This window comes from Oryctolagus cuniculus, chromosome 5, assembly GCF_964237555.1.
Source record: "Oryctolagus cuniculus chromosome 5, mOryCun1.1, whole genome shotgun sequence".
In the NCBI taxonomy this organism is placed as follows: Eukaryota; Metazoa; Chordata; class Mammalia; order Lagomorpha; family Leporidae; genus Oryctolagus; species Oryctolagus cuniculus.
In genome coordinates, this window is record NC_091436.1 from 137,943,396 (window position 1) to 137,968,484 (window position 25,089).

At 46.4% G+C, this 25,089-nt stretch overlaps 1 protein-coding gene and 1 pseudogene across 2 annotated transcripts; one reads left to right on the top strand and one right to left on the bottom strand.

Annotated features, from left to right (window-relative positions):
- Positions 1 to 968: 968 nt before the first annotated feature.
- LOC100343357 (butyrophilin subfamily 3 member A2) lies at positions 969 to 22,493 on the bottom strand. Of its 2 annotated transcripts, XM_070074807.1 has the most exons (12): positions 22,088 to 22,493; positions 21,766 to 21,879; positions 20,831 to 20,896; positions 20,380 to 20,474; positions 17,689 to 18,036; positions 15,435 to 15,716; positions 15,125 to 15,325; positions 14,831 to 14,851; positions 14,711 to 14,737; positions 13,678 to 13,704; positions 3,571 to 3,597; positions 969 to 3,245 (listed from the first exon to the last, which is right to left on the bottom strand). In XM_070074807.1, the coding sequence occupies exons 4-12, from the start codon at positions 20,462 to 20,464 to the stop codon at positions 2,593 to 2,595; spliced, it is 1,671 nt and encodes a 556-aa protein (XP_069930908.1). In that variant the 5' UTR covers positions 20,465 to 20,474; positions 20,831 to 20,896; positions 21,766 to 21,879; positions 22,088 to 22,493; the 3' UTR covers positions 969 to 2,592. The 2 variants fall into 2 exon arrangements, with proteins under 2 accessions (XP_069930908.1, XP_051696524.2); XM_051840564.2 differs by lacking the exon at positions 21,766 to 21,879.
- LOC127488387 (U2 spliceosomal RNA) lies at positions 21,255 to 21,344 on the top strand (annotated as a pseudogene).
- Positions 22,494 to 25,089: the final 2,596 nt, after the last annotated feature.

A 25,089-nucleotide genomic window follows, 5' to 3' on the forward strand; every position in this document is an offset into this window, starting at 1 on the left:
AGAAAAACAACTCTACCCTCTCACTTGTCAAGTCAAATCACTCTTAGAAAGGAAGAATCTCCCACTTTTTTCCCCAAAATAAGGAAACAAACTGCACAAATCATTATATTTATTCTTCCAATCCAAACAGAGTCCCACTGATGATTGTGTTATCTAAAGATTATAATATAGGGACAGGCTTGACCAGTACTGTCACATAGTGGGCTAAGCCTCCACCTGCAGCACCAGCATCCCATATGGGCATCGGGTCATGTCCCAGCTGCTCCACTTTTGACCAGCTCTCTACTATGGTCTGAGAAAGAAGTAGAAGATGGCCCAAGTCCTTGGGCCCCTGCAACTGCATAGGAGACCTGGAGGAAGCTCCTGGCTCCTGGATTCTGGCTTCAGATAGGCTCAACTCCAGCTGTTGCAGCCATCTGGGGAGTGTACCAGCAGATGGAAGGCCTTTGTCTCTGTCTCTCCCTCTCTGTGTCTGAGGCTCCACCTCTCAAATAAATAAAATCTTGGGCAGGCATTTGGCACTGTGATTAAGTGACCATGAGGTCTACATCTGATATTAGTGTAGCTGGATTGGAATCCATGCTAGATTCTCCATTCCAACTTCCTGATAATGTACTCCCTAGGAGACAGAAGGTGTTGGCTCATGTACTAGGTTACTGCCACTCACATAGCAGATGCAGATTGAGAACTTAATTCTTGGTTGCAGGTGGCCTAGCCAGATATTTGGGGAGTAAACCAGTAAGCAGAAGAATCTCACTCTGCTGTTCAAATAAAATAAATAAATACATTTTTAAAACACTATAATATATTCTTTTAAATCTCCAACATCTTATACATAGTGTCATAAGAAAGAAGAAAATGTTTACTATGTACAAAGACATACACAAGACAGTCAAAGACAAAATAACCTAAACTCTCCCATTAGTCAGCATTTTGTTGCTATAATGAAATACCTGAGGCAAAGCAACTTTATAAAGACAAAATGTTTATTTTGGCTCATGGTTCCAGAGATTAAAAATCCATTAATGTGTGATGCAAGCTGGAGCATTATAAATTATAATTTGAAACTATATGGAATATACAAGGGAGACATGGATGAAGTTCCAGGCTCCTGACTTTGTCTTTACCTAGCCCAGGCCATTTCAGCTAAGAGAAGAGTGAACCAGCAGAAAGATCTCTCTCTCTCTCTCTCTCTCTCTCTCTCTCTCTCTCTCTCCTCTCTCTGCAACTCTGCCTTTAAAACAAGTAAATAAATCTTTAAAATAAAATAAAAATGAAAAAAGAAAGAGCCAGGACTCAAACCCAGGCATTCAAATATGGGATGTGAGACTCCCAAGTGGCATCAGAACAACCACACCACATGTCCCTGGTCAAAGTTATTTACCTTGTGGAGTAAACACAATTTCATGCCTGAAGAGACCAAACCCTCAATAGTCCTGTTTCTTTTTGTTTTCTATGGCTTTCCCCTCCCTGTAACAACTGGACTTGGAAGTACTAAGAGGCAATACATTGATTAACTAGAACCATGCTCATGGGCAAAGCTTTCTACAGTTGAACTTGCTACTGAAAACTCTCTCCTTCATTGTCATCTTAGTCAATACATACTCCTTACTCTCTCTTCTTCCCACAGGTGTAGTGTTGACACAAAAAGATAATCCAGGCCCTCAAACTTAGATTCCATGAACCAACACAGCACAATTTTTTCACTGGTAATAGGAATTTACTGAGGTATGGAAAAATAGAGGTGTTTCCTCATTCCAGAAAGGGAGGTCAACAACATAGACCATTAGATCCTTCCCATTAAAAACCATCAGTCATCTGCTTCCATGGATTTTTGAATGGCCAATGTTAGTAATCAAATAGAACAAACCCTCCCAGAATAGACCTGGGAACCACCCTCAACCTCTTAGTACCTCTGTTCATACTCAGTGTGGAAAATCAAACGCTCCCTTCTTGAACACTGAAATTCAGAGCTCAGTTTACTTCATATCCAGAGGGAATTGAAAACTCATAAAACAATTTTTAAAGATTTTTTTATTTATTTGAAAGGTAGAGTTACAGAGGGAGGGGGCAGAGACAGAGAGAGACAGAGAGATCGTCCATCTGCTGGTTCTCTCCCCAAATGAACATTAACAGCTGAGGCTGGGCCCAGCTGAAGCCAGGAGCCAGGGTCTCCCAGGTGGGTATGAGGGCTCAAGCACTGGGGTCATCCTTGGCTGCTCTCCCAGGCACATTAGCAGGGAGCTGGATTGGAAGTGGAGCAGCCAGGACATGAACCAGTATCCATATGGGATGCCAGTTCTGCAGATTGTGGCTTAACCTGCTATGCCACAATTCCAGCCCCAAAAAACAATTTTTTAAAACTAAAAATTACAATTACCCATAGTAAAATTTAGCCTATCCTAAACCACTTCAAAAAACAGTCAACTTATACCTTCGGCTCTTTGAACACAGGCCATGGACCAACAATTCTCATAAACACAGGAGGAGAAAATTCTGGGACCATCTTGGATTCACCTCAGAGCCTTTTGCCACAGGGAGTCTGCAGCCCCAGCAAGAGTCACATTGAGAAATCAGGGGCAGTGAGGGGTTCTATGTGGTGCAAGGAAGCAATGGAGACTCAGCCCCAGGGGGAGCACCATCAACTCCAGAGCCTGAGCTGAGAACCTCCTGATGGTGCCTCACAGGCTCCTCAAAGGAAGAATTGTTAGGAGGCACAGGGAGCCCCTCAGATTCACGTGCCACTAAGCAGATGCTCAGGGACACATTTCCTGACTTTAGCATGAAGTATGGAAAGAGCTTTCCAACGAAAGAAACTCGAGGGAAGGAGAAAATGTGGGAGCCATCAGTCATGTTATAGAAGGAGACGTCCCTTCCATCATAGTCCAGGAAAATCCCCACCCTGCTGGGATGCTGCCTAAGGGATAGAGATGTTGGATTGGAAGTAGTACAGGCATTATACCCATTATTAAAACACCCCACAACCCAGAACCCCTTATCTGGGGACTCTGTATAAAAGCCTGTCCTTTTCACATGCTCCCTACAGACGCTCAGAGCAAACTCGCTGTCCACTCCATTCCTGATATCCACCTCCCAGTAATATCTTCCCCACGTGATGCCCTCAAGGCCCAACACAGAGCAGCGGCCATCTGAGACAACACAGGTGTCCTTCCAGGTCACACTTGTCTTTCCAGGAGACAGAGCAAGGTTCTTATGGGCAGAGCCTGGATCCAGAGTGACAGACCCTGCAGGGAGAGTTTCCAATCATACACAGTTCCTTCTTGCCTAATAACAAAGATACACAACCACCCCCAGAGTCATGTAGCTGCTCATAGGAGGGGCAAGGCCCCTGAGACCCAAGCCCATGGCCTCCAAGCAGGAGGAAGAACCAGAACCCTCTGAGTTAGATGTGTCACCTTGAGGACCAGAGCCAGCTTTGTTCCTCTCACTTCAGCCCCACCCTCCACTGTTGAAGGTGCCAGCATCTATACCAGCACAGAGAACTGAAGCAGAGGCCAGAGCCATGGGAACCACAGGAGGAGCACCCAGAAAGAGCATGAAGTCACTCACAGGCCTGGAACTGTTCCTCTCGCCAATCTACAAGAAAAACAAACATTTCTTATGAGGGGTCTGCACAAACTTTAAATGTCGGCTCAGCACCTACTTTCCTGAAATAGTATTGTGGGAGAGATAAGGGAAATGTGTAGGAGACATTCAGCTGATGGACTGTTTCTTACACACACACACACACACACACACACTCCTTCAAAGGTTAAACATAAAGCTAACATCCCAGGATTAAGTATTAGACACAGACCTGAATGGAAAAGTCATTGCCCAGATTTCACTATGAAATTGTGCTGATCTGTTTCCTAGCCACAAAACCCAACCTGAGGGGCTGGTGCTGTAGAGCAGAATGTTAAGCCTCTGCCTGTGGCAGCAGCATCCCTTATGGGTACCAGTTGGAGTCCCAGCTACTCCACTTCTGATCCAGCTCCCTGCTAATTGCCTGGGAAAGCAGTGGAGGATGGCTCAAGTGTTTGAGCCTCTGCACTCACGTGAGAGACCTGGAAGAAGCTCCCAGCTCCTGGCTCCTGGCTTTAGATCAGCCCAGCTCTGGACACTGCAGCCATTTAGGGAGTGAACCAGCAAATGGAAGACCTTTCTCTCTTTCTCTCCCTCTCTCTGTCTGTAACTCTGACTTGCAAATAAATAAATAACTGTTTTAAAAATCCTAGATTGGATTAAGATGTTGGAATAGGGAGGGAGCTTACTGCTTTGTCTAGGAGAAGATATTTTTTAAAAAGTGGACAAAGTGCAGTCTCAGGGAAAAGTTAGGGGAAAAACAACAGAGAATACTGCACACAAATTATAGGGACACTGTGGACCTACATAAAGGATGTGGACAAACACAACTCAGGACTCTAGCAGCCGAGAAACTCAGCAGTAGCTCTGGAATGAGGTGAGACCAGTCTGCAGCAAGCCACTAGCAATAAAGCTGCATGAAGAGCTTGGTGGGAATTGGGCTTGGAGCCCTGTGGGGAATAGTATACTTACCAAACTAGAGGAGAAAAAAAAATAGGGGATGAGGGCTCATTTCTCACTCCCAGACCACCCTGCACCCAGTGTCCTGTAGAGGGTGGGCACCATTTTGGACATATGTTAAAGCTTCCCTAGCTCATGTTTGCACGCCCTGCTAGCAGAGACTCCTTAGTCTGGCAGGGAGAACTGACAACGGGCTGGGTGCTTGTGACTATGGAAAGCTTGCATGCTGGGACTGTGAATACACTGTGGCTGTGTGGGAGGGCTCAGAGTGTGGCTGGGATTTGGGGCAGTCACTGTGGGAGGCTCCACATGCTAAGGTCTCCCTGATTCCCTGGGGAGGGTCATTGCTACAGAATCTGTGCTTACATGGAGGGCCACACAGATCCTTTTTGGAGTTCTTGTGGCAGTGCAGATGAATACTATACATACTGGGGTTAGCACTCAGGCAATGGTACCTTTTAGCAGAAGAGATAAGATGACACTACACTAACACAGATGAACAAACCTTCCTACTGATTAAAAAAAAAGGAGATTTATAATGCCCAATCTGGGTGTCACCTTGGACACCCCCTTCACCCTGGAGAACTGAACAGAGCTCCCTGGACACAAAAGCAAATGTCTCTAAGTTCAGTGAAAAAGAAGGCACTCCATTAATCCACAGAGTCATCATCAAAAGATTAAAGCCATCACAGGGAAAAAACAAAGAAGAAACAAATGAGTATCTCCACAAATGCCAATTAATAAATGCAGCAATTTAAGAAACAAGAATTGAGAAGACAACATGACACACCCAAAAGAACACAACACTTCAATATTAGATTGTGAAAATGAAGAGATTGAAGAAATGCTAGAAATGGCTTTCAAAAAATTGATTATAAGATTACTGAGAAGCCATCAGTAGCAAATGCATGAACTAATAAAATCCATACATGACATGAAAGAAAATTTCTCCCACAGAACTGAGATCTTAAAAATCAAAATAAAATCTTGGAAAAGAATAATTCAATAGAACAAATAAAAATGCAGTGGAAAACCTTAACAGTGAGCAGAAGAAAGAATATCTGAATTAGAAGACAAATCTCTGCAAATTTTATAGTCAGAAAAAAAAAGAAGAAGCGATTAGGAAACTAAAAACACTGTTGGAAATATACAGAATACTGTCATACAATCCAACATATGGATCTTAGGAGTTTTTGAAGGTGTGGAAAGAGAGAAAGGATTAGAATACCTTATTAGTGGCCGGCGCTGCGGCTCAGTAGGCTAATCCTCTGCCTTGCGGCGCCGGCACACTGGGTTCTAGTTCCGGTCAGGGCTCCGGATTCTGTCCCAGTTGCCCCTCTTCCAGGCCAGCTCTCTGCTATGACCAGGGAGTGCAGTGGAGGATGGCTCAAGTGCTTGGGCTCTGCACCCCATGGGAGACCAGGATAAGCACCTGGCTCCTGCCATTGGATCAGCGCAGTGCGCCAGCTGCAGCGCGCCGGCCGCGGTGGCCATTGGAGAGTGAACCAATGGCAAAAGGAAGACCTTTCTCTCTGTCTCTCTCTCTCTCACTGTCCACTCTGCCTGTCAAAAAAAAAAAAAGAAGAAAAAGAATACCTTACCACAGCACACTATAGTCAAACTATCCACAGTAAAACATAAAAAAAAAGAAAAGATTCTAAAACATGCATGAGAGAAATTCCAGATGACTGCCAGAAGATCTCCAATTAATCTCACAACTGACTTCTCATCAGAAACCCTACAGGCTAGGAGAGAATGGCAAGATATATTCCAAGTCTTAAGAGAAAAAACTGTCAACCCAGAATAATGTACCCTACAAAGTTTGCATTTTTAAGATTTATTTATTTATCTGAAAGAGTTACACACAGAGAGGAGTGGCAGAGAGAGAGAGAGAGAGAGAGAGAGAGAGAGAGAGAGAAAGAGAGAGGTCCTCCATCCAATGCTTCACTCCCAAATTGGTTACATCAGCCGGAGCTGTACTTTTCCAAAGCCTGGAGCCTCCTCCAGTTCTCCCACACAGGCATAGGGGCCCAAGGACTTGGGCCATCCTCCACTGCTCTCCCAGGACAGAGCAGAGAGCTGGATTGGAAGTGGAGCAGCCAAGTCTTGCACCGGTGCCCATATGGAATGCGGATGCCTCAGGCCAGGGCATAACCCATTGCACCACAGTGCTGGTCCCTAACATTTGCATTTATGAATGAAGGTGAAATAAAGACCTACCATAACAAACAGAAGTTGAATTTGTCACCATCCATCCAGCCTTACAAAATGTATAAGGATGTGCTACACACAGAAGCACAAAAAGATAAACATCATTATGAAAGAATGTGAAGGTAGAAACTCTCCTAGTAAAAGCACAAAGGGAATCCAAAGTAAAAAATAGGAATATTTATGGAAAAATGGCAAGGCCAAATCATTACTTATTAACAGTCACCTTGAATATAAGTGGCCTAAACTCTCTAGTAAAAAGACATAGATTGGCAGAATGGATTAAAAAAAAAAAACAAAATCTATCTATTTGCTGCCTACATGAAAAACATCTCACCATAAAAGATACACGCAGACTGAAAGTGAAAGAATAGAAAAAGATATTTCATGACAATAGAAACCAAAAAAGAACTGATGTAGCCGTCTTAAGATCAGACACAATAGACTTTAAAACAAAAACTGTTAAAAGAGACAAGGGCACTATGTAATGATTAAGCAATCAATTCAACAGGAAGATGTGCCTATTATAAACATATATGCACCTAATTACAGGGCACCTGGCTATATAAAAGAAATGTTAATGGATTTAAAAGAATACCTAGACTCCAATACAAAGTACTGAGGGACTTCAACACTGTACTTTCAGCAATGGACAGATCAACCAGACAGAGAATCGACAGGGAAACAGCAGATTTAATTGACACTATAGACCAAATGGACCTAACAGATATCTACAGAACTTTTCATCCTACAGTTGAAGAATACACATTCTTCTCAGCAGTACATGGAACTTTCTCTAGGATTGACCACATTAGGTCATAAAACAAATCTCAGCAAATTCAAAAAAATCAAAATCATATCAAGCATGTTCTCTGACCACGATGGAATGAAGCTGGAAATCAATACCTCCGTGATGCCTAGAGCATATGCAAACACATGGAAATTTAACAACATGCTCCTGAATGAACAGTAGGTCATTGAAGAAATCAAAAAATTTCAGGAAACAAATGAAGACAATAATAGAACACACCAAAACTTATGGGATACAGCAAAAGCATTGTTAAGAGGAAATTTTATAGCAATTGGAGCCTCTGTCAAAAAATTGGAAAAGCACCAAATAAATAAGCTATCAATGCATCTCAAGGACCTAGAAAAACAATAGAAAACCAAACCCAAGTCTACTGTGCAAAAAGAAATAATTAAAATTAGAGAAGAAATGAACAAAATTGAAACAAAAAACAATATAAAAGATCAGCAGAACGAAGAGCTGTTCTTTTGAAAAAATAAATAAAATTGACACATCATTGGCCTAACTAACCAAAAAAGGAGGGAGAAGACCCAAATTAACAAAATTAGAGATGAAAAGGGAAAATTAACAACAGACACCACAGAAATTTTAAAAAAGCATCAGAAATTACTGCAAAAAGCTGTATGCCAATGAACTAGAAAACCTAGAAGAAATACACAGATTCCTTGAAACATACAACCTACCTAAATTGAAGAATGAAGACATAGAAAATCTAATCAAACCCAGAACCAAGACAGAATTTGAAGCATTAATAAAGACCCTCCCAAAAAAGAAAAGCCCAGGACCAGATGACTTCAGTACTGAATTTTACCACACATTTAAAGAAGAACTGGTGTCAACACTGTGGTGTAGTGGGTAAAGCCGCCACCAGCAGTGCTGCATCCCTTATGGGCACCAGTGCAAGTCCCAGCCGCTCCACTTCCAATCCAGCTCTCTACTACGCTCTGGTAAAGCAGTAGAATATAGGCCAAGTCCTTGGGCCCCTGCAACCATGTGGGAGACCCTGAAGAAGCTCCTGACTCTTGGCTTCAGGTAGGCACAGCTCCAGCCATTGTCGCCATCTGGGGAGTGAACCAGCAGATGGACGATCTCTCTCTCTCTCTCTCTCTCTCTCTCTCTCTCTTTCTCTCTACCCCTCTGTAACTCTGCATTTCAAATAAACAAATAAAAATTATAAAAAAAAACTAACTCCAATTCTTCTCAACCTATTTAAAACAATAGAAAAAAGGACTCCTCCAAAATTCTTTCTATGAAGCAACATCACCTTAATTCTTAATACAACAGAGAAAGAGAACCACAGACCAAATTCCCTGATGAAATGAGATGCAAAAATCCTCAATAAAATACTAGCCAATCAAATCCAACAACATATCAGAAAGATCATTCACCCAGACCAAGTAGAATTTATGGTTCAATATTTGCAAATTAAACAATGTGATACATCACATTAACAAACTGAAGCTCAATAGATGCAGAGAAAGAATCTGGTAAAATACAAACCCTTTCATGATGAAAACTCTTAGCAAATTGGTTATAGAAGGAATAATCCTCAACATAACCAAGAAAATTTATGCATGGCCAGCATCCTATTGAATGGGGAAAAGTTGGAGGCATCCCCACTGAGATCCAGAACAAGAAAAAGATGCCCACTGTCACCGTTGCTATTCTATATAGTACTAGAAGTTTTAGCCAGAGTCTTTAGGCAAGAAAAAGAAATCAAAAGGATACATATTGGGAAGGAGGAAGTCAAACTATGCCTATTGGCAGATGACATCATTCTATTTATTGGGGATCCAAGACTCCACTAATAGAATATTGGAACTCATAGAAAAGTTTGGTAAAGTAGCAGGGTATAAAATCAACACATAAAAATAAACAATCTTTGTATACACAGACAATGCCACAGCTGAGAAAGAACTTTGAAGATCAATCCCATTCACAATAGCTACAAAAAATATCAAATATTCTTGATATTGGAATCAATTTAAGCAAGGATGTCAAAGATCTCTATGATGAGAATTACAAAACATTAAAGAAAGAAATAGAAGAAGATACAAAAAAATGGAAAAATCTTCCATGTTCATGGATTGGAAGAATCAATATCATCAAAATGTCCATGCAACCAAAGGCAATTTACAGATTCAGTGTGATACCAATCAAAATACCAAGGACATTCTGGTCAGATCTAGAAAAAAATGATGATGAAATTCACATAGAAACAAGGAGACTCCAAATAGCTAAAGCAACCTTATACAACAGAAACAAAGCCAGAAGCATCGTAATATTAGATTTAAAGACATACTACAGGGTAGTTATAATCAAAACATCCTGGTACTGGTACAAAAACAGATGGCTAGACCAATTGAACAGAATGGAAATGCCAGAAATCAGTCCAAGCATCTACAATGAACTTATCTTTGACCAAGGAGCTAAAATCAATCCCTGGAGCAAGGACAGTCTCTAAAAGAAATGGGGTGCTGGAAAAACTGCAGAAGTACAAATCAAGACCCCTACCTTACACCTTACACAAAAATCCACTCAAAATGGATTAAAGACTTCAGCCTTCAACCCAGTATCATCAAATAATTAGAGAACATTGGAAAAACCATGCAAGATATAGGCATAGGCAGAGAGTTCTTGGGAAAGACCCCAGAGGCACAGGCAGTCAAAGCCAAAATTAACAAATGGGATTACATCAAATTGAGAAGCTTCTGTACTGCAAATGAAACACTCAGCAAAGTAAAGAGGCAACTGACAGAATGGGAGAAATTATTGGCAAACTATACAATTATGGATTAATAACTAGAATATATAAAAAGTTCAAGAAACTCAACAACAGAACAAACAGTCCAGTTAAGAAATGGACAGGGCCAGTGCTGTGGAATAGCAGGTAAAGCTGCCTGCAGTGCCGGCATCCCATATGGGCACCAGTTCAAGTCCTGGCAGTTCCACTTCTGATCCAGCTCTCTGCTATGGCCTGGGATAACAGTAGAAGGTGGTTCAAGTCCTTGGGCCTCTGCACACATGTGGGAGACCTGTAAGAAGATCCTGGCTCCTGGCTCCTGACTTTGGATCAGTGCAGCTCTAGCCATTGCAGCCAACTGGCAAGAACTAGCAGATGGAAGACCTCTCTCTCTCTCTCTCTCTCTCTCTCTCTCTCATTGTCTCTCTCTGCCTCTCCTTCTATCTCTGTGTAATTCTGACTTTCAAATAAATAAATAAATAAATCTTTTTTAAAAAGAACTGGACAAAGGACTTAAACAGGCATTTTTCAAAAGAAGAAGTGCAAATGTGACCAACAGACATGAAAAATGCTCAAGATCATTAGCCATTAGGGAAATGCAAGTTCAAAACCACAGTGAGGTTCCACCTCATCCCTGTTAGAACGATCTTCATACAGAAATCAACAAACAACAAATACTGGTGAGGATGTAGGGGAAAAGGTACCCTAATCCACTGTTGGTGGGAATGTAAACTGGTAAAGCCACTGTGGAAGACATCATGGAGATACCTGAGAAATCTGAATATAGACCTTACCATATGACCCAGCAGTCCCACTCCTAGGGATGACATCAGCATACGACAATAAATTTATTTTTTTTAATTTAGGTTTTTACCAATGTTGTCAAAGAGATGTTCTGGAGTCGATCATATTTCCCAACCACGGCCCTGAAAGCCCTCAGTGCACCTCCTCAGTTCCAACTCCCCGGCTGTGGCCTTCAGCCCACTGCAGCCACTCTGAGCCACCCCAGTCCTGCACGCAGCATCACTCCACACACTGCTTTACTTCCTCCCTCATCTCTACCTCTCTTCCCCACAGATTCTTTTCTTTCATGGTTTTCTCACCACCCTTTCTCTGGTAAACAATTGCAACTTTTCTAGATTTCTCTTTTTTATCATCTTCATATGTTACCGCTAAACAAAAATCAAACAAGGTCATAAGCCCTTAGACAAATACAGAATTCTCCTAAAGTGGGAGAAAGTGGTGTGAGAAATCACACAGTACATTTTTGTTCTTGTTAAAAAAAAAAAAAAAAAAAAACCTCCTCAGGGCAAACATTTGGTCTCACAGTAAAACTACTGGTTAAGTTGTCCACAATCCATATCTGAGTGCTTAGGTTTGATGTCCAACTCCAGCTCCAATTATATATTCCTCCTAGTGCACACCCTGGGAGGCAGAAGGTAACAGATGAAGTAGTTAGATCCCTGCCGTCCATGTGAGAGACTAAGAATAAGTTCCTGGCTCTTTGGGGCCAGTGCTGTGGCATAACGGGTAAAGCTGCCGGTGGCAGTGCTGGCATCCCGTATGGGCACCAGTTTGAGTCCTGACTACTCTACTTCTGATCCAGTTCTCTGCTATGGCCTGGGAAAGCAGTAGAATATGCCCCAACTCCTTGGGCCCCTACACCCACATGGGAAACCCGGAAGAAAGTTCTGGCTCCTGGCTTTCGATTGGTCCAGCTCCAGCCCTTGTGGCCATTTGGGGAGTAAAGCAACAAATGGAATATTTCCTTCTCTCTCTCTCTACTCCCTCCTCTCTCTCTGCCTCTGCCTCTCAGTAACTCTGCCTTTCAAATAAATAAATAAATCTTCAATTTATAATTCAAATGCCTTCAAATAAATAAATAAATTCCTGACTCCTTGCTTTGGCTCTGGCCTAGCCCTGAAACAGCCCTGGCCATTGCAGGCATTTAGGGAATAGAACAACAGACGAGACTGTGTGTTGGGTCTCTCTCTCTCTCTCTCTCTCTCTCTCTCTCCCCTTAAATAAGTACATTTTATTTAATAAAAAAAGAACGTGGCAGGTATTTAGCCTAATGGTTAAGATACCTACCAGCCACATTGAAATGCTGGGTTCAACTTCCAACTCCAACTACTGACTCTAACTTCCTGTTTATGGCTTACGGAGACTAAGAAACAACACTGAGGGGTTGAGATGTTGACATCATGTGGGAGACCCTATTGAGGGAAAAGCACTGGCTTTGGCCAGGCCTAGCAGTAGCTATTGCTGGCAGCTGGGGAGAAAACTAACAGATAGTCTGTCTCTCTCTCCACCCCACCACCACCATTCTCTCTCTCTCTCTCTCTCTCTCTGCCTGTCAAGTAATCTACTTAGAATGCTAAAACTGTTGTGAATAATTTCAGTTATTTCATAGATGCCAACTGAGGAACCCATCCACAAATATCCTGGAGGCTCCATTTCCCAGATTTAGAACATTTACTCAGAGTAACTAATTCCTTAGCAACCAAGGATGTTCAGAGGAAGAACCCAGCTCCACAGTGGTCAGAGCAAGAAGAAGCCCAGAGAAGACCAACATCCCAGAGGACCAGGAAGAAACAGGAAGACCAAACTAGAATATAATGGGTAAAAATGTGGGTGTTAGAAGGGTATAGAGGAGGCTGGCCTTGTGACTGAATAGGTGAAGCAGCCACCTGCATCCCATATGGGTGCCAATTTCAGTTCCAGCTGTCTCACTTCCTATCCAGCTCCTGCTATGGCCTAGGAACGCAGCTGAAGATGGTCCATGTGGTTTGATGATTGCACCCATTTGGGATACCTGGCTGAAGCTCTTGACTCCTGACTTTGACCTGGCCCAGCCCCAGCCATAGAGAAAATTTCAGGGTGAACCAGTAGATGGAAGATCTGTCTCTCTGTCTATCTCGCCCTCTCTCTTTCTCCCTGTCTGTAACTCTGCTTTCAAATAACTAAAATAAATCGCAAAAAAAAAGGTTATAGAACTAATGACCCTCTTAGACTTGAGATCTAAGCAGGAAAGCATGATTTCTAGGGATTCCTAGAGACAGCAATTCTTGATCTACACAGTTGTTGCCTTGCTACTGTCTCTCCATGGTCAGCACACCAATGAGAAAGATCAGTTGAATGAGGGGTTTTCAGAGGATATTGCTGACCCTAACAGGGACCTGCAGTGGCGAAAGAGCCCAGAATGGAAACAGAGCTGTACTTCTAACTAGGAGCCCCAGGGGTCTTCTTTGGAGGCTACAACACTGACAAGGAGAGCAGGGACACCCAGCCCATCTGGAGTTGAGTCCACAGGTAGAGAAGGGGCAGGGCAGAGGCAGGGCAGGGAGGCAGAGGAACCATCAGCATCACTTACCAGCATACAGCTGCACCTTCCTCCAGGCTGAAAGGAAACACACCCTGGTGAGACCACAGCCACACCACCTGCTCAGCCCTCGCCTGCCCTCTGTGCTGAAGGTCAGACTCTGCAGGAGGAGAGAGGCTGCACAGGAGGGGCCTCCTGCAAGTGCAGACAGCAGAGGATTGTGGGAAACTCCCTGACCACAGATCAGGAAGCTGCAGGACAGCTGAGTTGTACCCTGCCCCACTGCTGGTGACTTTTGGCTGTCAGCTCTCTGCCCTGTGCCTTAAAACCCACAAAGTCTCCTGGCACCTTGATAATGCTTGTTAGGATAAAAACTATATATGGGAAAATACTTATCAAAAAATATAACTGACTCCATATTTATGACAATTAATTATCACATGGCTATTCCAGGCATGGGGATTTTAAAAAAATTAAAGGACAAAAAGAATAAAGTACATGACCATGAGACCTAGGTCAGAGGGGCCAGCATTCTTACACAATATTTCTGGAGAGAAGCATCACCATTCTCAGAAACATGCATCTCATCCCATCACATCCCCACACCTGCTCAGCAGTTTTCACCAGCCCCTTGTAGGAACAGGGAGGAATGGCTCCCCCTGGTGATGCTTTGCAAGGAGAAGGGAGATGACACTCCCAGCTGAATGAGCCATTTAAGTGTATCCTGTCTCTCAGGAAATCTAGAGCAAATGGATTTTGGCTTCCTGGAACAGACCAAGAGCTAGGTGCATTGCAGGCTAAAGCACTAACAATGTAAATATGGGGCATGCCAGGGTTGGAATAAAACCCAGAATGCAGGACAAACTCCATGACCCATCATTGCACCCAGATCTGAAAGCATAGATAGGAAAAACTCCTCAAACAGATGTGAGACAGCCCAGGGAGCAAGGCTCCATGTCCCAACAACTGGGACTGCTGTTCCCAGGAAAGGGAGTCCATGTGTCTGTGCCCAGAGAGAAACAAGGAGGGGACAGCTGGGCACAGGTGGGACAGGAGACCAAGGGACATCTGGAGAGTCACTCACCAGCCAGGTAAGCTGCCTTCCTCCTACCTGAAAAACAGCACACAGGGAACAGGTGAGCTGAGACCCAGAGAGTCCTCCACAAAGAGACATGGGGAGTTCAGGAGGGGGAGCAGAGCTTACCAAGTTCTGCCTGAAGTTCATCTGAAAGAGAACGGGGACAGCGGGGAGATGAACACCAATGCCAGAAAAGGAAGGCTACCTTCTTTGGGAATCCACAAAAAAGATATTTTCTGTAACCTAGAAAATGTCCTGACGCCAGACCCACCCATACCACCACGCCTCCTGCTGTCTTCTCTGATCTCCACAGCCTGCTCTGGGCTTGGGATGCTGAATCTCTCTGGGGAGCTGCACCCATGGACCCCAGTCCTGTCTTCTTGTCTCTCTCAGCACCAGCTGCTGCACCTGGCCTCCTACCTCTGGCCTTCAGTGCCTCCTCCTCTGCCCGCAGGTCCTCCTCCTTAGCCTGGTGCAGCTCCTGCTGTTTCTGCCTCTCCTGCACCTTTGCGGAGTGCTCTCTCCTGGTGAAGAAGCCAGCCCCAAAGAGCAGGAGCCCCAGCACCGTCAGGTTCCCAGCAAAAGCTGCCTTCCAGGGAGAGGCCTGCGGGAAGAAGGGCTCTGGGGCCCAGGCAGAGACCCAGTCAGGGGAGCACCCAGGCCCACCCCGCACACTCAGGGATGCCGGCACCACCCCCCAAGCCCTACCAGGATGAGAAGCAGCACCGACCTGGGATGGACACGGCCATCGCCTTCTCCTGGCCCAGGATGGGATTGAGGACAGAGCAGCCCACACGCCCTGCAGAGCTGTCTCTCACCACCAGAGTCGCCTCCACGCTGAACAGCCCTGCTGCGTCCTGGGCATGGGCCTCAGAGAACTCCAGGAACTTCTTCCCGCTGAGGTCTGTCCACTGCACCTGGGGCTTCGGGAACCAGCTTGACGCCTTGCACACCACGCGGACCCCGTCCTGCTCCGGCCCTTCAATGTGCACTTGAGGGGCAGAGCCCAGGCCTGCAAGAGGGGAGCTGTGGAGACCTTGGATTCCACTTGGCCCAGGGCCTCAGCAGGGTCTGGGTGTGGCTCAACTACAGGGGAGTCACTGTGTTCCATTCTGGAGAGTCCATGGGAGGGTGTGGCCTGAAGGGGAAAGAGCCCTGGACCCATGGGGGCACAGAGTAGGGGGCTTTCTCCTCAACTGTGCAGATGAGAACACTGAGGCCCAGAGAAACCAGGAGCAGGAACTTGACCCCAGGGCTCTATCTGTGAACTTCTAGTCTCCTCACTTCACACACACGCTGGGGGCACCTGCTTCTACACCTACTGCCCCTATTTCTCTTGTTTATTTTTGTAAGATATTTATTTATTTATTTGAAAGTCAGAGGTACAGAGAGAGAGAGAGAGAGAAAGAGAGAGAGAGATCTTCCATCCACTGGTTCACTCCCCACATGGCCACAATGACCAAGGCTATGCCAGGCTGAAGCCAGGAGCCAGTAGATTCTTTCAGGTCTCCCAGGTAGGTAGCAGGGACCAAACTCTTGGACCATCCTCCTCTGTTTTCCCAGGCCATTAGCAGGGAGCTTGATTGGAAGTGGAGCAGCCAGGTCAGACAGTTGTTCTCCCTAATTAGAACTGCAACCACACTTCCCTCTTGCTCACCTTCCAGTAATCTTCCTTATTGTCACCAGATTGAGCATTCAACCACTGACTGCTCCATTTAAAATATCCACAGCTCTGCATCCAGACTCCCTAACACAATACACAGTGCCTGCACTGATCTGATATCTGCCTTGCACACTAACGCCCTCTGCCTGCCCCACCACCAAACCCCCGACCTGTGACCCTCAAGGTCCACATACCCAGTGCCAAGGACTATTTGGCTAACTACAAATGATCTTGTTCACCATGCTGTCTATGGCCCTACCTCCTCACATTCCAGTCCATACAGGGTTCTTCAGAACCTCGCTTGCTGAACTCATGTGCCAGCATAAGTATTTGTGCCAAAACACCTTTTTTGGATCATGGTGTACAGTTTTATCTAAGACTGTCTATCTCTTTATTGCAATATTATCACTGCTTGCCATCCCCCATCACTGCTTGCAACCACCACAATGGTGGTACCCAGAGCACACCAAATGCTCCCATCCCAAAGGCTTCAAACTGGGTGCAGTACTGCACTAAATCCTGCGACTCCCCTCACCCCTAAACCCACATGGTGAGTTAGCTGCTTCTTTGAGCTGGGTTCAGATCATCAATAAGGGCCCACCTGAAACCCTACATAAGAACACAGACTGACCTCACTCCCCGGCCCATTGTCCCGATCACCTCCACTTGCTTCACTTGGCCTTTGTTCTTTAACACTTAGCACTTTCTCAAACATCAAAATATTCATCTATTTTGCTTTTTCTGTCTCAGCTTATAGATCATAAACTCTGCAGAACAAGCATCTTTGCTTCACTGATATGACTCTGGTACTCAGAACAATGAACAGCACACACTAGGGGCTTTATATACAAGATTTATATAGGTTGGCACCACAGCTCACTTGGCTAATCCTCCGCCTGCAGCGCCGGCACCCTGGGTTCTAGTCCCGGTTGGAGCACCGGATTCTGTCCTGGTTGTTCCTCTTCCAGGCCAGCTCTCTGCTGTGGCCTGGGAGTGCAGTGGAGGATGGGCCAAGTGCTTTTGCCCTGCACCCGCATGGGAGACCAGGAGGAAGCACCTGGCTCCTGGCTTCAGATCAGTGCAGTGCGCCGGCCATAGCAGCCACTTGGTGGGGTGAACCAATGGAAAGGAAGACCTTTCTCTCTGTCTCTCTCTCTCTTACTGTCTAAATCTGCCTGTCCAAAAAAAAAAAAAAGATTTATATTAAAAAAAAATGAGCTGCCTTTCTCTCACATATGAAATGAGATGCTTAATTATATGAGTTCCCTCCCAAACCCAATACTCCCAAATCTAGATTTAGAATATAAATCAAGTCACCAACCTGCCACCTTGAGTTCTAGAGTGGCCTCTTCATAGTGGCCTCCCTTCTGGAAGAAGCATGAGTACCTCCCATTGTCTGAAGCCCGGACATTCTGGATACGCACGGCAGCCTGCCCTTGGGTGAGGAGGTCCCTCACCAGCGAAGTCCGCCCTGCATACTGGGGCATCTGCTCCTCGTGCTGCTCCCGGCCATTCTGATAGATGAGCACCGCTTCTGAGAACTTGGTACGGAACCACCGCAGCTCCATGTGCTCTGCATTCATGGCTGGGACCAGGGAGCAGGGCAGGGTAGCCTCACCATCCAACATGGCCACAATGGGATCCGAGGGGCCCATCACCAGGAAATCATCTGTGGACAGAGAATAGACTGAGCACTGAGAGACACAGGCAGGGGGCAGAGACACACAGACCACGGGGGAAGAACAGGCAGACCGGGAACAGGCGCTGGAAGATGTGACCCCAAGGCCTGAGGACTGGGCAGTGATGACTCTGAATCTGGATGAGACCCTCAGACCACAGGTTGTGGCCCAGAACGGATGTCACAGACTCCCTCATGAGCCTGGTCCCTGGCCCCAGAGTGTCCCATGAAGAAGAAATCTCTACCCCAATGGGTCTCAACCTTGAGCGTACACCTAAATCAAAGGTCAGCTTGTAAAACCCAGATTACTAGGCCTACACCTAGAATGCCTCATTCAGTTGATCCAAGCATTTCAGAACAGTCCCCAGAGAGCTGACATTGTTGGTTCAGGAGCTACACTTTGAGAACCACAGATCTAACCTGGCCTGTGTCAGCAAACATGGAAACTGAGCACAGAGCACACCTGGGGCCTCCCTCAGAGCTCCTGGGTCACTCAGCCACATCCAGAAAACACCCACTCCCACTCCTGTTTACTGGTTCTGCCCATATTTTTTCCTCCTCCATTGAATTCTAGTTGCACTTAAAACAGACCCCAATGTTCCTTCTATTATAAACCTGTCATTGCTCACAAGAGCTCGAATCAATGCTGGTTAAAGTGCAGTGCATTTTCTTTGTGTCTTTGCCCTTAGCCCTCTGAGGCCTGGCAACAGAGACACATATTTCATGGTTTTTTTTTTTTTTTTTGACAGGCAGAGTGGACAGTGAGAGAGAGAGAGACAGAGAGAAAGGTCTTCCTTTTGCCATTGGTTCACCCTCCAATGGCTGCCGCGGCCAGCACGCTGCGGCCAGTGCACCGCACTGATCCGATGGCAGGAGCTAGGTGCTTATCCTGGTCTCCCATGGGGTGCAGGGCCCAAGCACTTGGGCCATCCTCCACTGCACTCCCTGGCCACAGCAGAGAGCTGGCCTGGAAGAAGGGCAACCGGGACAGAATCTGGAGCCCCAAGCAGGACTAGAACCTGGTGTGCCGGCGCCACAAGGCAGAGGATTAGCCTAGTGAGCCACGGTGCTCGCCTCTTTATATATATATATATATATATATATATATATAGACTTTTTTTTTGTTTTATTTTTTGACAGGCAGAGTGGACAGTGAGAGAGAGAGACAGAGAGAAAGGTCTTCCAGGTGCTTATCCTGGTCTCCCATAGGGTGCAGGGCCCAAGCACTTGGGCCATCCTCCACTGCACTCCCAGGCCACAGCAGAGAGCTGGCCTGGAAGAGGGGAGCCCCAAGCGGGACTAGAACCTGGTGTGCCGGCGCCGCAAGGCAGAGGATTAGCCTAGTGAGCCACAGCGCCAGCCCAGAGTCACAGGACTCTTCTGCAGGACAAGTGACCATGGGCCCAGAACAGCCCCCCTCAGCTCTGTGCTGTGTCACCTGGCCCAGCCACCATCGTCTCTCACCTGGAGGGTGGGAACAGACCAGGCCCTTGGTTGTTCTCTCTCCAGCCCCACTTGTGTTCCATTCAACATGTGAGCTAAACCATGTCTCTGCTGTGCTCAGAGCCCTTCCCTAGTTCCCCAGTCCCCTCCCCTCAGTGTCACACAGACCCAGCAGGGTGGACTCCAATACTCTGATCCCATTTCCTGCTTCTCTCCCCCAGGCTCCCTCTGCTCCAGCCAGCACTTACCTCTGCTGCTCCTTATCCTGGGAACACTGCCAGCTGCAGAATCATCTCTCCCTGGGAGTTCTCACAGCTCACCCCTGCTCCACATCCTTGTTCCTGTCTCACTGTCTACCCTGCCTGCATCCCTGAACATGGCTGCTCCCTGCATCCCAACTCCTGTACCCCTGACTGCATATTCCCTGTCCTAACTCATTTCCCATTAGCCACCCCCTCCCACAGACACAGGCCTGAGTGTTATCCACTGTCCTTTCTAGAAGGGGATACAGGGCAGCTCCGTTTAAGGTGCTCATAGAACAGCCCCTAAAAACCCACTAGTATGAGAGGAACAAATAAACAAATGAATGCTGAGAACACCTAAAAAGGAGGGAAGTGAAAAATTAGGAAAATGGGATTTTCAAATTTTTGATGCACCACTTTTTAAAACATCGCCAAAATATCCTTGGACAATTTTCAAGATCCCTAACATTCATGTGATGGTTTAGTGACTTGTCTTAAAGATATAATGGCAATCAATGGTTGGGGGAACTCCATTACCATCATCTTTCCAGAGCCTGGGCCTCCACAGACTCACCCCCTCCTGACAGAGAACACCTGGGGGCTCCTGTCACTCAGGAAGACCCAGGGTGAGGGACAGGGACAGACTCACCTGCAGAGCCCCACGTGGGCAGCTGGACGAGGAGAAGCAGGGAGGGGAGACTGCAGAGCAGAGAGGGGCGGCAGCCGTGCTCCATGTCCTCAGAGCTGGGGAGAGAGGTAGGGAAAGAGGAGGTCTGGGCCAGCAGACTGGAGGCGGGAGGTGGGTCCAGCCCAGAGTGCCAGCTCCTAGGTGGGAGCAGAAGGCCCAGCCTGCCCTGTCAGCCCTCACAGAGGCAAAGCATTCCCTGCAGACTCATCACATCAGCAAGACGGGGCCTGTGCCAGCAGGGTAGCTGGGGAGGAACAGCTCTTTCTTGTCCCACCACAGTTGAGGTCCTTCTGCCTAGAAAACCAGGCCTTTCCTTTCCCAACCCCAGGAGTCCCGTGGAGGAAGCCATGCCTGCATCTATCCACCATCTACCCAGGACCCATGCCTTCCAAGACAGTTGGCCCAGACTCACCATGAAGGGCATGCTTGTTCCTGTTGTCAGTTGCTCTGTCCTCTGCAGCTGTGACCTGGGTGTCACCTGAGAAGCAGCAGACAGTTCATGAGCCATAGTGCCCAGCAGAGGTGCCCAGCAGCCTGTCTGTCTTTGTAAGTCTGTGGCATTCCCACCACAGGGCCCCGGACATTCCTCACTGACAAGATTCTCACTCTGTACATTTGAAGACTCCTGTTGGGAGGCAGGGCCACAAGAAGAGAAAATGATCCTTGCTCAGAAAAAGCCCCCACAACTGTTGTAAGGAGGAAGGGGGAGGCAGCCTTTTGTCCTGGGAGGGACAGGCTCAAGCACCCCTCTGCAGGCTTAGGCACTCTTGGGGTCACCACTTCAGGCCAGGTTCTTGGCCTTGGACTCAGTTTCCTTCTCTGAAAATGTGGGCAACAATGCTTCTCAGCCTTTTGGCTAAGATCAAGTGTAGTATCTGTTCTTATCAGCTTAATATCACATTAAAATGTGGGTAACAGAATCCCCCTTACCATGCAATGAGAGGTCTTTATATTGGTTCAGTCACCACATGCATTTAGAACCTGGACTGGGTGGGGGGCATTGTGGCATAGTGGGTTAAGCAGCAACCTGCCACATCAGCATCCCGTATGGATACCCGTTCATGTCCCAGCTGCCCCACTTTCGATCCAGCTCCCTGATAATGTCCTCGGAAAGCAGTGGAAGATAGCCTGAGTCCTTGGGTCCCTACATCCATGTGGGAGACCCGGAAGAAGCTCCTGGCTCCTGGCTTCAGTCTGGCCCAGACCTGGCTGTTGCAGTTAACTCAGAGAGTGAACAAGCAGATGGAAAATTGGAAGATTGTCATTCATTCTCTCTCTCTCTCTCTCTCTCTCTCTCTCTCTCTCTTTCTCCCTTTCAAATAAATAAAGGGAAACCAGGAGAAGCACCTGGCTCCTAGCTTCGGATCAGTGTGGTGCGCCGGCTGCAGCGGCCATTGCGGGGTGAACCAACGGCAAAGGAAGACCTTTCTCTCTGTCTCTCTCTCTCACTGTCCACTCTGCCTGTCAAAAAAAAAAAATAAGAAAGTAACTGGGCCTGGTCCTAGTAGATACTTGAGAAATGGAATTAAAATAAATGAGTTAAAGTACAGCCTTCACTAATATTCTGGGTCTTCCTTGAACAAAGCTTTTATCCAGCCGCCCCTTCCCCAAGTCAGCTGCTAACTGCCTTCCTCCTCTTCACTCACTGGTGTCTTCAAAGCCAGCTTACCTGCTACTCTTTCTTCTCAGCTGTGAAAAGCTGCGACTTCCTGCATTGTCTTTAAATTCAGCAGCTCCAAAAACTTCAGAGTCACCGAGACCCCAGCAATTGGCAAATCCACTCTCCAAGCTTGAACCCACCGAGAGCTGCCCTCAGAGCTGCAGAGTCCACTTCCAGGTCCACTGCTGGGCCAAGAATCCTACACTCCAGGTGGCCGTGGACTCCCAGAAGACCAAAGCAGAGCTGGCACCGGTGTAGCAGAGTCTTCAGAGGCCCTGGCCCTGGGGCCCCACCAAGCCCTCCCACCCAGAAGAGCCAGGCCCTCAGTTTCCTTCAACCATCTAAAGTGAAAGCTTGCAGAAGCAGCCTGGGCAGGGAGTGCCCTGCCCTGTGGACCTCGCTCCCTGTTGTCAGCATGAGCACAGTGCAGGAAATAGCACCACAGCTGCCCTGGGAGTGGCTGCAGCACAGCCTGCTTAGAGCTCACAGTGCCTCAGCCCCTCCCCCTCAGCCACCACCTGCCCCTGCCCAGCACCCAGACTTCCCAAGGCCCAGAGACGTTAGGGAACTTCTATGAAAAGACAGAAGAAACTAAATCTTATCCCGTGCATATTATGTGTCAGGATCTGAGCTACACACAGTAGATTCCTGAACCTCCTTGTCACAACTATATGCAGATGCAGTAGGACAAGACCCCTGCCACCTCCTAACACTCAGGTATTTCCTAGGGAGGGAGGAGCTAGAGCTGCAGGGAGACCCTGCACCCCCCCTACAGCCATAACCCTCAGATCCAGCCCTGAAGGCAGACAACTCAGAGTGAGAAAGAGCTGCCATGGGGCCTTGGACTCTCAGCCACCCCAGGATGACACCACCTGGATACTCGTCTCAGCCGGCAGCCCAGCCTTTTGCCCTGAGTATCAGGTGGAAAGGGAGCACCCCAGTCCAGGTCAGATTTTCTGTATGAGCTCTGATAGGAAGGCAGCAAACAGTAATTCATCCCCCTCCCAGCTCACCAGGACCAATGCACAGCTGCTATAACATGACTGCTGTTCACTAAGCACCAATGATTTCTTGCTTAAAGTATAAATTATCCTAAAGCTATTGAGTTACTATTTTACTTCCTTTTAACACACAGGTCATGTTTCTTATCATTTAGTTGTTTCAAGTACTTTCAAAATAGTTTCAGATACATATCTAAGCATCAGGGCCAGCTTTGTGGGATAGTGCGTGAAGTCACCACCTGCAATTTTGGCATCCCATATGGGCACTGGTTCATGTCCCGGTGGCTCCACTTTCAATCCAGCTCCCTGCTTATGGCCTGTGTAAAGCAGCTAACCATAGCCCAAGAATTTAGGCCCCTGTACCCATATGGGAGACCCAGAAGAACTCCTGGTTCCTGGCTTCATCCTGGCCCAGTCCCAGCTGTTGAGGCCATTTAGAGAGTGAACCAGAGGATGAAAGATCTCTCTCTCTCTCTCCCCCTCTCTAACTCTGCCTTTCAAATAAATAAATATTTTTAAATATATATATATATATATATATATATAAAGCAATGTTTAATGAAAAAATATTAAACCAAGTAAGATTTAAAATGTGATCATTAATGAAAAGGATCAACCCTTTATATATTTTGTTATTTAGCAGAAGTAAAAAGAAGTAGAAACACAAGGAGCAGGGGCCCACATACTTGAGTCATCCTCTGCTGCTTTTCCCAGGCCATTAACAGGGACTTGGAATGGAAGTGCAGGAGCTGGGACATGAATGCATGCCCATATAGGATGCCAGGGTCTCAGGTGGCAATTGTACCCACTACATCACAATGCCAGCCCCACTGGTTTATCTTCTATTGTATGAAACTTTCAAGAACTGTTTTCTGATTGCTTATTTGCCAGAAAAAGAAAAAGAAGCAGAAGCAGCACACATACATACACACAGGTGGATTTGTTTTAGTTTTGACTAAAAATTCTTCTTTCAGATCTGCAATCAGCATGAACCTGACTGTGGGTTGAGTTCTGATCTGGCAACCTGCCGAGCAGAGCCCCAGTAGACATCACCCCACGCTGATCCTGCCGTCTGCTCCTCAGGTGGGAAGAGCTCTCCGTCGCTGCACCTTCCCCACACCCTCAGTCCAGGCAGTCACCCCCGTAACTGACAGTTACACCTAAATGTGGCTCAGACACTTCCCTATGTCCTCAGGGTCTGTCCAGTCCCATGCAGAGATCATTGGCTGAGCCTTGTTGGCCTGGGACCCCTGCCCGCCCATGCCCTAAATGGGAATCCACCTGCTTCCAAATCTGAGATTCCTTGAAAGGTGAGCACAAATCAACCTCACCCAATACCCAAGATATATACAGGTAAAGGAATAAGGCCAGAGGGGGGAAAACAGTCTTATAGAAAATTTATGGGTCTGGCGTTGGTGTAGCAGTTAAAGCAGCTGCCTGTGACTCCCGTATCCCATAGGGGCACTGGTTTGTGTTCCAGCTGCTCCACTTCCAATCCAGCTCCTTACTAATGGCCTGGAAAAAGCAGAAGATGGCCCAAGTGCTTGGGCCACTGACACTTCACAGAAGACCCAGAAGAAGCTCCTGGCCCCTGCCCCGGCTATTGCAGCCACCTGGGGCATAAACCAGTAGATGGACGATCTCTCTCTCTCTCTGTCTCTCTGTGGCTCTCTGTGGCTCTCTTAAGTCTTTCAAACAAATCAATAAATCTTTTATAAAAATGTAATATATTTTATTAGACTAATAAATCAGCAAAAATAAATAATAAAACTGAATAGAGGGAACCATTGAGAAAAATGGTGAAAGAAATGGAGAAAAAGGAAAGAGAAGATAGGGGGAAAACCCTAACTGATGAATTTTGTTACCCAGAACTGTTGTAGAAAAACTAAATCTTAAGGATGAATTTTCTGAATTGATTCTGGGGTTTCAGAAATTAGCTCTCCAGAATGATTAGATTTTAGATTTTAAATTGCACTAATAGTTTATGACATCATACACAAAATATCACCA